The sequence below is a fragment of the Neoarius graeffei genome, chromosome 9, assembly GCF_027579695.1.
Source record: "Neoarius graeffei isolate fNeoGra1 chromosome 9, fNeoGra1.pri, whole genome shotgun sequence".
NCBI classification, from domain to species: Eukaryota; Metazoa; Chordata; class Actinopteri; order Siluriformes; family Ariidae; genus Neoarius; species Neoarius graeffei.
The window spans coordinates 79,990,339-80,004,430 of record NC_083577.1 but is presented as its reverse complement, the minus strand read 5'-3'; the positions used below and the strand labels follow the sequence as shown (position 1 = coordinate 80,004,430).

Below are 14,092 nucleotides of genomic sequence, written 5' to 3'. Positions count from 1 at the left end.
AATGTTCTCACCAGCTGTTAGGAAACACCGAGTCAGCAGCTTCATTTTTTTCCAAACCTCCTCCAGCATGCAACGGCGGGTTTAAACAAGCTCCTGAAGAAAAGCGAGAAGGTGCTTCAAAGTAAATTTTCCATTGTGTTGCAGTGGAATTTGTTCCTGATTGATGGTCTGTTCCCTCAGGGGCATTTTCCCTGCTTGTTTCTCCATGGATTAAGATGTATGATGGCTCATGGTGTGCAGCGTTTCTAGGGTAAAGACTCCCAAAGCGCGTGAACTCCTGTCGCTATTTAAGCATGAGTACCATCTGCAAGCTGCTTCATCTAATCATATTTTCTTTTATAGGACGTTTTCAGTTTTCTGCTAAAAAAAAAAGGTTGATCTTGTGACTCTTGTGCGAACACGAGTTAGTTCTCATTAAGTTGGCACCGTGACCTTGAAATATGATTTGCAGAACCACAAGAACATGATGGTTTATTGGCGTGCAGGGTATGCTGCTCACAAGTTGAGCTTCTTTTCAGGTTGAGTAAAATTAACAAGCAGTCCAGTGAAAGGTCAGTGACTCTACAGGTCGCTCAGCGGCGAACAGATGCATGGAGCAAACGTCCTGCATTATTAATAATACCACTGCTCTTCTAAGGATGAGCAAAATTCCAGTCTTAAGGCCTGGTCCCACAATTGCTGGGTTTCATGTGACGTCACATCCGCCTCATTAGTTATTCAAAACTTTAGCTGGTGGTCAACCAAAGATCAGTTGACGAAGCATCTGTACGGAGAAGGTGCACTGCTCGCATGAAAAACGCCGGGACTCCCTAAAGTGAATGACGCATGAAATGGAATGACGAATGACAGCTAGTGATTTGAACAATAAATGGTCCCTTGTCATTCAGATTCTTATAAATGGAATAACGATTGAAATGTAGGTGGAATGACATGCTTTCAGCTCATGAAATGGAATGACATTGTTTCTAAGTGGAATGACATACTTTTAGGTTATGTTATCAGTGATATCACCTTTTACAAATGGAATGACAGCATTTCCAGGTGGAATGATATACTTTAAGCTAATGTTATCAGTGATATCCCCTTTTACAAATGGAATGACAGTGTTTTTAGGTGGAATGACATATTTTGAGGCAATGTTATCAGTGATATCACCTATAACCTAACCCTAACCCTAGAAACAATGTCATTCCATTTGTTAATTTGATATCACTGATAACATTGCCTCATAGTATGTCATTCCACCTAGAAACCTTATCATTCCATTTGTAAAAGGTGATATCACTGACAACATTAGCTCAAAGTAAGTCAATACATATAGAAACCCTGTCATTCCATTTGTAAAAGCTGATATCCCACCAAGCACCCACTTATCTTATCCTAGGGAGGTCTAAAACTAAAGATTTCAATCGTTATTCCATTTGTAAGAATCTGAATGACAAGGGACCATTTATTGTTCAAATTTACTACCTGTCATTCGTCATTCCATTTCATGCGTCATTCACTTTAGGGAGTCCTAAAAACGCCTTATGCTTGCGTTGTTCGACTCGATCGAACCGTGAAACTGATAAAAGTTTCTTCAGGGTTCCCCGTGAACTAATAAAAAAGGGCGAACGAATACAGGATTTCACAAAAAGACGTCAAGAAAGGTGGCTTTCGAGCCTCTCGCTGAAATCGAAGGGAGCCGAGTCGAAGCATGCTCGAGTTTGCATGCAGTGATCACCTGGTGAAAGGTTTGCGGGTGGTTCTCCACTATAGTTGCAAATTGGTGTCACCTCACTTAACAAGTATTCTGAGACCAGGCCTTTAAATAAAATCAGGGTGTCTGTGTTCATATGCCTTCCTATTGATTATAAAAATTAATTGATATTAAATTTTAGCCACTCAAATATAGTGTTGGTTGAATTTTTCATTGGAAGTACCCAAGGGGGTCCAAAATGCGTGTCTCGTACATCCCAGAAGGAAAATAAACCCTTGCTGAAAAATATTTATTGGTGTTATTATTTTGTGTCACCCATTTAAATATGATCAATATTGTCCATGCAGCATGAAGAAAAGCACATTTTGAAAATATTTCCAATACGAGTCAGAAATTTTCCCGCCAAGAAATTGATTTTTGGTGTCCCAAGTAATTAAGTCAGTACACTAACAGTACTAACTAGAGACACCTGGGGAAAATGGACAGAACTATTCTAATGAGATGACTGCAGTGCATTGTGGGAATCCCACAAGTTCAAGGGAGGGAAACATTGAATTTCATATTGTGGTAGTTTTCCAGCATTGTTCAGGTTTGTATGGCAATTTTTAACAGAATTTATAATAGCAGTCAATACACTAACACTTCTAGAATGATGTAGGCCCAGCTTTGTCATGAAAACATGTTTGTGCCATGAATGTGAGTTAGAAGACCTTTCAACGAGACTACAATGCACAGGCATCATATCCACATCTGCACCCTGGTGACCAGATGATGAACTATTTGTCCGTACACTAACAGTCCATACACTAACACCGGGGTCTGTTTGTGTACTGACTATTATGTTAGTGTATTGACCAATTTGATAGGATGACAGTTTGATGTCTCTCGATCCCTTTTGTCAACCTACTAGTATATAGGCCTATACCTAGTACATGTATCCTACCAGGATATCTTTAAAGGTTTTCTGATTAGGCCTAGTCAATTTCTGAGAGTGTCCCCATCACCAGAAATTCCAAGAACTCTAGGCACATGATGATTCCTACATCTACATGGACCCAACTAGTAAAAAATCACCCAGATTTGGTGTAGTGATTGGGACATTTATCCAGCGCCTGGTGTAGCCATGAATTTGGACATTGTTTGGATTGACTAAAATGTCAAAAGCACGGGCAAATTTAAAAAAGTGAGGAAATGTTAATTAGGCTACTTTATAATTGGTGTCATGAAATGTTGCCTTAGGTTCTTATATGTTTTGTTCCTAATTTTGTTAACACATGGTTAATGTTGTTGCCATTTTTGAGGTTCAAAAATTAAATCTATTACTGTTCTGCTCAAATAATCAACTTCGTTGTCTTATTTTTGAGCATGTCAGTACACAAACATGCTGTCAGTACACAAACGCTGCACCCTTTTAATACATATATTTATTGTTCTATTGTGATAAATATACATTTCAAATAGAATTATTTATAATAAGGCCCAGATTTGTAATTGGGGTCAATTACATTTTGATTTTGGTCAGAGATTATGGATTTATTAGGCATTTCAGAGACCTGTTTGTGTACTGACAGAAACAAGGGCAACCTTGACCTTGAAATGACCTTGACCTTTGACCTTGAATTTTGCCATATCGAGCAATAAGAAGATACTTTGATAAAACTCCAAAATTGGCTACCAGAATTCTGCCTTATGAACTTATCAGTTTGCTCAAGGTCCATATCCCAATTTCCAACTATAGTGGGGAACCACCCTTGTATTTCCCTCTCGGCTCTGTCCTTAGTGTTTTCCAAGTACTTTTCTTGCTATGTGTCGTTATTTTATGCTACTTTTTACGGTCCCCAGCTGATTCTTTGTTTACTCCTCACAAAGTCCATATGCATGAAGGTCGCAACAAAATTCTTCCCCAGCCGTACAGTTACAATGCGCCGTGATCACTTCTCCGTCTTGTTTAACTAAGATCCAGGTCTTTAAAGGGGTTTCTGATGATCTTTGTGAATGATTTAGCTGAGAGATAAGAGCCAACACAAGTGAGAATCAAGCCAACTGTTGTTTGTTTACACTTCAACTTACAGCGCTTCGTTGTAAAGACGCGAACGAAAAGCTTAAAAAACCAAAACATACTTACACGGGCAAAAACAATACAGGATTCATTGGGCAGCGGCTTGATCCCGAGGTCCTTTACCCAGCCACATACAAAAAAGTTGTAAGCCTCCATACTCTTCCACGCTTTCATCTGTTTTGCGGTGTAGAAGGACGTCTGCAACACCAGATAGTTCGAGATGTTGGGGAACTCGACTGAAGGGTAGTTTTCGAGATCGTACGACAAATCCTTCTTTCCCAGACTGTAGGGGTCGATTCCATTGCACACAGCAATCTTCTGAATACATCTAAAGCCAGCAGTGGCTTCTAGATTACGAGCGTACTCTGATAAGTTATCGCTAGTTGTTTGCACTACGGCAGCCGTTTAGACCCCCAGCTATTTCACTTCCGGTAAAACCGCTAAGAAAAGTCACATGACTGAAACCCAGCAATACCGATAACTAAAACTACAACAATGACGATAACAAAAATATATCGGTCCCCTGCAGTTTATGTGGTTGATGCTCATACCAGACCGATAACGATCCCTATAGCCCAGGCCTGGGTTTATCCATATCGGTGAGATGGCTTCTGGAACCATTTTTCCAGGCCTGGAAAAATCTGATCCGATAAAACATCTGACCAATCAGGTAAATGTTTACATGTGACATTGTCTGAGCACGTGCTATTTTCATCGACCCCAGGCATCTTTGTACATCCTTGTTGCATCATGAAGTCACGGGACATGGATTCACGGAAAAAAAAAAAATTCCAAAGTCTGGATCTTTTATTCATGGATATGTGAATATTTTCCATGAAATATCAAGAGTACATTAAAAAAGTAAACATATACTGTAAATTCAGGAAAGATATTTTAATTATGAACTTCAGCAGTCCAAACATTTAATTGTTTTAGACTTCTTAATGTTTTATCCGTGATGCACCATCCGTATGACATCCGTAACCAATCTGTAATATACTGAAACATCTGTGACTGATCTGTAAATTATTAGCATCTGTAATGCATCCGGATTAAAATCTGTAACCACTCTGTATTTTGTATTCTTTTTTATTATATTTCCGTAATCCGTGACCTATCTGTGTTGTATCAACCACTGGAGTGTGTGCATGGGTTGTTTTGAAGTCCAAGCTGTATAGTACCACCCGGAATAATGTGCTACTACTTGGAAATAAACTTCCTGACTATTCCTAAGTTGCATGTGTTTATTTCCGTGAGTGCAGTGATAGAGTTGTAAAATCAAACCAGGGGGGATGGTGAAATTTTTAGTCGCGTGTCGACCCATCGGTCGGTCCGTCGGTGGGAAACTGGTTTGCTTTTAGAAGGGTTTGCACACAACGTAGGTCTGTGGACCTTGTTCATTTACCAGCCATACAGTATTTTGTGCTGATAAAGTGTGTAGTACACACTGTGTACCCTTTTTATTGTTGTAAAAAACATAATACACTGGTATTTTACTGTAAAACATGCACAGTGTGGATGTCATGTGTCATATTTATGCCGCTTTTCCACTACAAACGCGGCTGAGTCGGGCTGAGCCGTGCCGTGCTGAGTCGAGCTGAGCGGAGCTGTTGGAGTTGCATTTCGACTACAACCGCACTGAACCGTGCTGGCTGGAAGTGGGTGGACACATTGGGTGGAGTTAGCGAAAGTGGGTGGACGTCAGGTGATGTCGTTAAGCAGCACAAACAGTGACATCAGTGATCTTTTAAGCGGTAGTCTCACGACCCGGATAGTAAACAATAAACATGGAGGACATGGAGTCGTTAGTGTTGCTGGTCTTGGTGCTGTGGCTTGTTGTCACCGACAACGCGGACAGATACTGGCAAGGGCGTATAGATGAGGCGAGGCACATAAGGCTTCAGAAATTCTCGTAATTCGTAATTCTTCTTCTTCCGGGTTTACGGTGTTTACAGATCCCAGCGTGCTCGCGGGGCGTGTGTGGGCATGTGAGGACACTCCTCCTCACCAATCAGTGCACAGGGGAGTGTCTGCTCACGCCCCCAGCCTCACTCGGCTCGCTTTGGCTCGCTTCAGCCCTGCTCCAAAACCGTGCGAGTTTTAGGGGCTAAGCAGGGCTGAAGCGAGCCGAGTCGTGCTGTTTTTTGGTAGTCGAAATGCGAGCCGTGTCGGGCTGAAGTGAGCTGAAGCGAGCTGAAGTGAGCTGAAAAAGGGTAGTGGAAAAGGGCCATTAGTCAGTCATGGCTGACATACCTACCACATTCTCCATATTAGGGTGAAATGCAGATGACAAATTTGAAGTGTAACTTCATAGTCATGGTAGGCTCCTTTTAAATCTCATCTCATTATCTCTAGCCGCTTTATCCTGTTCTACAGGGTTGCAGGCAAGCTGGAGTCTATCCCAGCTGACTACGGGCGAAAGGCGGGGTACACCCTGGACAAGTCGCCAGGTCATCACAGGGCTGACACATAGACACAGACAACCATTCACACTCACATTCACACCTACGGTCAATTTAGAGTCACCAGTTAACCTAACCTGCATGTCTTTGGACTGTGGGGGAAACCAGAGCACCCGGAGGAAACCCACGCGGACACGGGGAGAACATGCAAACTCCACACAGAAAGGCCCTCGCCGGCCCCGGGGCTCGAACCCGGACCTTCTTGCTGTGAGGCGACAGCGCTAACCACTACACCACCGTGCCGCCTCCTTTTAAATCGTTTGGTAAATAATTTATTAAAACCTCAGCAGGCAATGTAAATGAACAACTGAATCTTTTCATATCAAGTCAATGGAATTTTTATTCAAAGCTGAACATTGGGAACATTGAGTTAAATACAGAGGTAGGTAGGGAACCAATAAGCTAAAACAAGCAACAGTAAATTGTAAATCAGCCTTACATGTTGTGACCGGCTCGCTAATGAGGCAATGAAGCCTTCAAAACTGCTAGTGTCGTTTATTTTAGCCTTCCTGTCTTGAATAACACTTTTTGTTGCCTGAAGAATAACAAACGAACGTCCAGGCTGATTAAATTAAAGACTCCAAACTAACATTCATTATGATAGCTGTGTTGTTATCCGCCGCCCACAAATTAGGCTACATATCGGTAACTTTACAGCATGATAGCGGGCTCACAGAAAGTGTGACTGATATTCGTAACTCTTGACTTACCTCCTGAAATGTTTTTTTCTTGCGATCTTAAATCCGAACTTGCTTAGGTCTTGCTGTCCACTCCGCTTGGCCATGATGCTGCAATCCGCTGCTGTCACTGACGCCGAATGAAATCAAAAATAACGGAACCCCAACTGAATGTCACCTCCTCAAACGCTTCGCTTGCGCGCGCCCTCTCTCGCGGTAGCTTATTGTATGCTCAGTTTCAGCAAAGCTACGTGGAATGGCATTTCTAATTCCAATGTTAAATAGAAGTAATGTCCACACTTATTGATAAAATTGCTCAAGGGAAGGGAGGGGGGATGCCCGTTTTAGAGGGGGGATGATTTTGACCATTTTTTATTCCAGGGGGGATGGCATCCCCCCTCAACTCGAGTACAGCCTGAGTGTCAGGAGCAAGTGATATTATAGTCGGGATTATAGCTGTGGTGTGACTGCTCCAGACTGGAACTAAATTCAGGCAGAGGTATAGTTATAGTCTGGGTGCGATTTGCTGGGGGGGATGGGGGGGATCATCCCCCCCTCTGGTTTTTATCTCTGCTGAAAAAAAATCCTCGGGGACAACCCCGTCAATAAAACAAACGAACCAAAAAAAAAGTTGACATGACAGGCATGTTGTGACATAGTTTTCTATGGTCTACATAGCACTCACTTTCAAAATGACCCGAAGTGGCAGCTTTGATGTTCACGAACGTCCCCAGCAAATAGATACATTGTAGATAATAACAATATCTTTGCGTTCTGCAGGGATGCAAACAGCGCGCCTTTTGGCGGATGCCGCCTTTTTCACGGCCGATCGATTTTTTTTTTTTTTAGGGGGGGCGTTGGAGTGTCTGATTATAATTTCAAAGTAAATTCTGTATTAAAATTACTAAATAAGCAAATCCATTACAGTCCATGAAACAGGAAGTATAAGGATGAGAAAAAAACAGTTTAAATCGGAAAGCTGCACACAATGTGAACTGCGCCATCAGAGCAAACTGTTCATTTAGTATTCATGTATTTTAGTGATTTTCGAGTCACTGTCCATTTAATCCGGAGGGAGAGAAACATCACAGCAACGCGACAAGCAATGCGAACTTTGTTGTGTTAGTGTTCGTGTATTTAGTCAGAGAGATAGGAAGATGAATTTACTATCTCTGGTTTAGTGTTCGTTTTCATTTAGTGTTATTCATTTGATATCATCGGATGTTATTGAGCTGTTAGCCTATTGTTACCTTAATTTTGTGACGTTTCATGATTAAAAAAAAAAACATCCCCCCTTCTGGTTTTTTGACAAATCGCACCCTGGTTATAGTTATCAGTGTTGTGGGACCGGGCCCTTATGCAACAGTAAGAGGAATGTCTACCAACAAAGGAGAGCAGTTTTTGTTTTTTTCCCCCACTACAGCAGGCTTTACTTTGCGATCCGCATCCTCCCTGATGATCATGTGCTCAGCACGAGTTAGCAATTTAAGAGTGGAGTTGTGTCATACATCACCTCTGCCTTGTCGCAGAAAAGAGGACTCTCCCACACATAGAGCAGTAACCGTGATGGCAGATGTTCAGCAGCTTCTTTTCCTCCACAGCTTTCTGTCTGCTGACAGATACAAGTATAAAGCCCCGGGCACCATTTCTCATCCTGATCACTCTCTTCAGGCTAAAATACACACTGTCAGTATCCCCTAAACGCCATTCTTGTCCTATTCCTATTTCCCCAATGGGAGCCGAGTCTCATTTCAGCTGCTTGGACTCTGCTGTGAGAGTGTCAGACTTAAAATAAGGTTGTGCTGTTGCAGTATGTGTGAGACAAGAATCTTCAGGGAAGCATGAATTACATAGTATGATATTTCAGGAAACGGTAGATAATCATCTCATCTCATTATCTCTAGCGCTTTATCCTGTTCTACAGGGTCGCAGGCAAGCTGGAGCCTATCCCAGCTGACTATGGGCGAAAGGCGGGGTACACCCTGGACAAGTCGCCAGGTCATCACAGGGCTGACACATAGACACAGACAACCATTCACACTCACATTCACACCTACGGTCAATTTAGAGTCACCAGTTAACCTAAGCTGCATGTCTTTGGACTGTGGGGGAAACCGGAGCACCCGGAGGAAACCCACGCGGACACGGCGAGAACATGCAAACTCCGCACAGAAAGGCCGTCGCCGGCCCCGGGGCTCGAACCCAGACCTTCTTGCTGTGAGGCGACAGCACTAACCACTACACCACCGTGCCGCCCTAGATAATCATAAGTTGTAACTATATGTATCTCATCTTTTACCAGTGTTGTAGTCGAGTCACTAAACTTCGAGTCCGAGTCCAGTCTTGAGTCCGCAGTGTTCAAGTCCAAGTCATGAAAAAAATTTCGAGTCGAGTCCGAGAACAAGATTCCATCTGCACCATTTGACGATGGCTGTTTTAGCGCCATTCGCGTTAGTTTGTTCCTGAACATGACTGAGCAGGTGAATGTGCTTCTCTTTATCAGGGAGTGTGAAGTATTCTGTCAGAGATGGTTGGGAGACAGATGCAAGTGCAGAAGGTGTGTTTATTAATACAAGTGAAGACGCTAAACAATCCAGAACAGCAGGCAAAATTGTAAAATGGTGAAACGGGCAATAGAGGCACAAACAGGCTATCGTAGGCTCGGCAGACTCAAAGACGAGAAACAGGAAATCAGGGATCAGGAAACCAAACAAGGAAATAAGGCTCGGTAATGTGTCAGCAATGCAACTTAATACTTTGCAAAGTAAGTGTGTTTTCACAGTTTTTATATAGGCGCACTGATTGCGCCTTAATCCTGTGCAAGTGCGAGTCATTTACAGTGCACGCGCGAAAGTCCACTTGGCATGCATGCTATCTGGAGCGCGCCCAAGAGTCTATATGATGCACACGCCAAGGCATGCAGGTGTGACACTCTTACACGAAATTACTACAAAAATTAATGTAGATCTGTAAATATCTTCTGCCAAATTATTATGGCATGTTACAAAAAAATAAAGAAAAAATCAGAGTCCGGTTGCAGTTAATGCACGAGTCCGAGTCCAAGTCCGAGTCATCAGTGCTCAAGTCCAAGTCGAGTCACGAGTCTTAAAATTAGGGCACAAGTCGGATTCGAGTATTACAAGCCTGTCTTATACCACTTATTGTGGTTGGATTCTCGTTTCTGATTGGTCCGAAGCTCATTCATAGGCACAGGAATGGTAGACATGACTCGACATGATTTAACACTAATAATCAACAGATGTTTTAAACTATTTTTTTATATAACAAAGAATAATATATATTAATTGATCTGCATTTAACTTGTCCAGGGTGTACCCCGCCCTTCGCCCGTAGTCAGCTGGGATAGGCTCCAGCTTGCCTGCGACCCTGTAGAACAGGATAAAGCGGCTAGAGATAATGAGATGAGATGAATAATAATAATTCTTGAAAAAAAAACCATACGTTCTTACCATCAAATACTTTCCTACCATATTTTGTTGCTTTTTTTTTATTTTTGGGGGTTTTGTTTTCGAGTAGACTTTTATTTCATCCTCGGTTGATTCACAACACGCTCCGCCATTTTGTTTTTCTCGACTGACGGTATATGAGCTGATATCCTAGTAGTAGAGTCACCAATCAGAGCGCATGATTGCTCATATCCAGTGAATGTGGATGGAATAAATATGTCATACCCTCGGCAGTCTCTCTCGAAGCCAACAAGATTTTGTTTTTTTGAAGTTTGTAGTGTTTTATTCCTTACGTATGTGACATCACTGTTTTGACAAAATTCTTTATTTATTTGACTCATAAAACATGGAACATGGGCAAGAACAACCAAAACTAGAAGGGCACTCGGTAGATTGCATACCTCCACCAAGTCACAAATTCAGATTTGCATCAAAATCTAATCAGTCATTCCTTGGCCCATGGCCCACCTTTCCTCAAAATTTCATCAAAATCTGTTCACTGCTTTTTGAATTACATTGGGAATAAACAAACAAATGGAGGCAAAAACATAACCTCGTCCAGCAATGTTGGTGGAGGTAAAAAACACTCCAGAGTCCATGAGATGCTGAGTTACTTTTCTCTGGTTTGAACTGGGTCAAAACAGCCACAGTGTCGAAACCCAGAAACCATAACATGACATCTGCAAAGAATAATGATCTGTTATCCTCCAAAAATGTATTGGATAAACTGCGTAGCTGGATGGCATGCCATAATATAACAACAACGCCAATATCTGATCAGAACAGACCAGCAATCTTTGGCTTTGTGCAATATTATGGGATGTTGTTCATGGTATACTGTATAGATTTCACCTTTGCTCTGTTTATTCCCCTGTAGACCACAAGCCAACCTTCCAATCCCCTACAGCAGCCGCCACTGAACCCGACTGTGGTAACAGTGAGCAAGGATTTGTCTGAAGGTGAGTGTGTTTATGACCTAATCCTGAGTCTCTCTCTCTCTCTCTCTCTCTCTCTCTATATATATATATATATATATATATATATATATATATATATATATATATATATAGAGAGAGAGAGAGAGAGAGAGAGAGAGGGGATATTACATGGTTGTGCGAAGATACCGTATGAAGTTTATATTCGAGCGGTGAATGTATACATCACGAGTGAGTGAAGCAAACGACTGCTATGTTTTTCAACATGAGAAGATAAACTTCATGTCTTCACACCACTGTGTAATGTTCTTTATACAGTGGTGTTTGAAAGTTTGTGGACCCTTTAGAATTTTCTATATTTCTGCATAAATATGACCTAAAACATCATCAGATTTTCACACAAGTCCTAAAAGTAGATAAAGAGAACGCAGTTAAACAAATGAGAGACAAATAGTATATTCGGTCATTTATTTATTGAGAAAAAGGATCCAATATTACATATCTGTGAGTGGCAAAAGTATGTGAACCTCTAGGATTAGCAGTTAATTTGAAGGTGAAATTAGAGTCAGGTGTTTTCAATCAATGTGCTGACAGTCAGGTGTGAGTGGGCACCCTGTTTTATTTAAAGAACAGGGATCTATCAAAGCCTGATCTTCACAACACGTTTGTAGAAGTGTATCATGGCACGAACAAAGGAGATTTCTGAGGACCTCAGAAAAAGCATTGTTGATGCTCATCAGGCTGGAAAAGGTTACAAAACCATCTCTAAAGAGTTTGGACTCCACCAATCCACAGTCAGACAGATTGTGTACAAATGGAGGAAATTCAAGACCATTGTTACCCTCCCCAGGAGTGGTCGACCAACAAAGATCACTCCAAGAGCAAGGCATGTAATAGTCGGCGAGGTCACAAAGGACAACAGGGTAACTTCGAAGCAACTGAAGGCCTCTCTCACATTGGCTATGTTAATGTTCATGAGTCCACCATCAGGAGAACACTGAATAACAATGGTGTGCATGGCAGGGTTGCAAGGAGAAAGCCACTGCTCTCCAAAAAGAACATTGCTGCTCGTCTGCAGTTTGCTAAAGATCACGTGGACAAGCCAGAAGGCTATTGGAAAAAATGTTTTGTGGACGGATGAGACCAAAATAGAACTTTTTGGTTTAAATGAGAAGCGTTATGTTTGGAGAAAGGAAAACACTGCATTCCAGCATAAGAACCTTATCCCATCTGTGGAACATGGTGGTGGTAGTATCATGGTTTGGGCCTGTTTTGCTGCATCTGGGCCAGGACGGCTTGCCATCATTGATGGAACAATAAATTCTGAATTATACCAACAAATTCTAAAGGAAAATGTCAGGACATCTGTCCATGAACTGAATCTCAAGAGAAGGTGGGTCATGCAGCAAGACAATGACCCTAAGCACACACGTCGTTCTACCAAAGAACGGTTAAAGAAGAATAAAGTTAATGTTTTGGAATGGCCAAGTCAAAGTCCTGACCTTAATCCAATCAAAATGTTGTGGAAGGACCTGAAGTGAGCAGTTCATGTGAGGAAACCCACCAACATCCCAGAGTTGAAGCTGTTCTGTATGGAGGAATGGGCTAAAATTCCTCCAAGCCAGTGTGCAGGACTGATCAACAGTTACCGCAAACGTTTAGTTGCAGTTATTGCTGCACAAGGGGGTCACACCAGATACCGAAAGCAAAGGTTCACATACTTTTGCCACTCACAGATATGTAATATTGGATCATTTTCCTCAATAAATAAATGACCAAGTATAATAACTAGTGCACCATTTTGACAATGTACATCTAGTCAGCTGGAAAACACTGGGAGTGACATCATCGGAGTGAAATATCAGTGATTATTATACATACAGGAGACTTTTTTTGATGGAATATTAACGTGTTCTATTCCCTTCTAGTGGGTTTCATTCATTTGGTTTGACAGCATGCAATATTGTTAGCATATTGCTTATCCTACGTGTATTACGTCACTCTAATCAATGGAGAATGAGTGAATGAATGAATGAATATAGTTTACAATATTGCATGGTTGTCAAGACAACACAACGTCACACGTCGGAGACGTAAAACTTCCGCACTAGTAAGCGACCAGGTTTGCTTCGTTAAACGCTGAATATTTAGAGAGAATTTTGGCTGCCAGGTTACTCTGTTGTGTGTAGCTGTCAGTGTTAATTTCAAACGTAACTCAGTAAATTACAGAGGGAAATAAAGACTTACGTCTGAGTGAAAAATACTGTAGCGAGCGTGCAGTGTGGAAGGAGAGACTGGAAACAGAAATCTTAGCTTCTCGGTCGTTAGCCTGTACTAGGAGCTCTCGGTAGCACTGGCTTGACTGCACTAGAGTTGGCCTTCGCTAACACTATTGATGAATGCTACACCGGCTGTAAGGTAACTGTACTGCTGTGCTAACAGCACAGAGTTGCGGGTGAGCTTGCGTTGGCCTTTGCTAATGCTACTGCTCAGTGCTACACCGGCTGGAAGGTAACCGGACCGAGTCGTGGGTAACTTAGCACTGGCCTTCGAGAATGTTGATATGAAGATAGTGTGTATGGATAATAATAATAATATTGGCTGGCTTTTTTTTGTGGTATATCAGATATATTGTATTCAGCTACTCGTCTTTTGACTCGTTCAATATCATGCTAGCTGAATGGAATATATCTGATGTACCACAAAAAAAAGCCAGCCAATATTATTTTAATATGTCACTCAAATGCGTGATGTATTGCGTATGAAAAATGCGAGTTTTTCAACACAAGAAGA

At 41.8% G+C, this 14,092-nt stretch overlaps 1 protein-coding gene across 5 annotated transcripts in view; it reads left to right on the top strand.

The window, feature by feature from the left end:
• col18a1a (collagen type XVIII alpha 1 chain a) overlaps positions 1–14,092 on the top strand; it is a 327,724-nt gene that overhangs the window by 212,955 nt on the left and 100,677 nt on the right. For all 5 annotated transcript variants that reach the window (XM_060930350.1, XM_060930349.1, XM_060930347.1 and 2 more), the window contains one exon: positions 11,242–11,323. In XM_060930350.1, the coding sequence (XP_060786333.1) occupies positions 11,242–11,323 (82 nt within the window). The remainder of the gene's footprint in view (positions 1–11,241; positions 11,324–14,092) is intronic.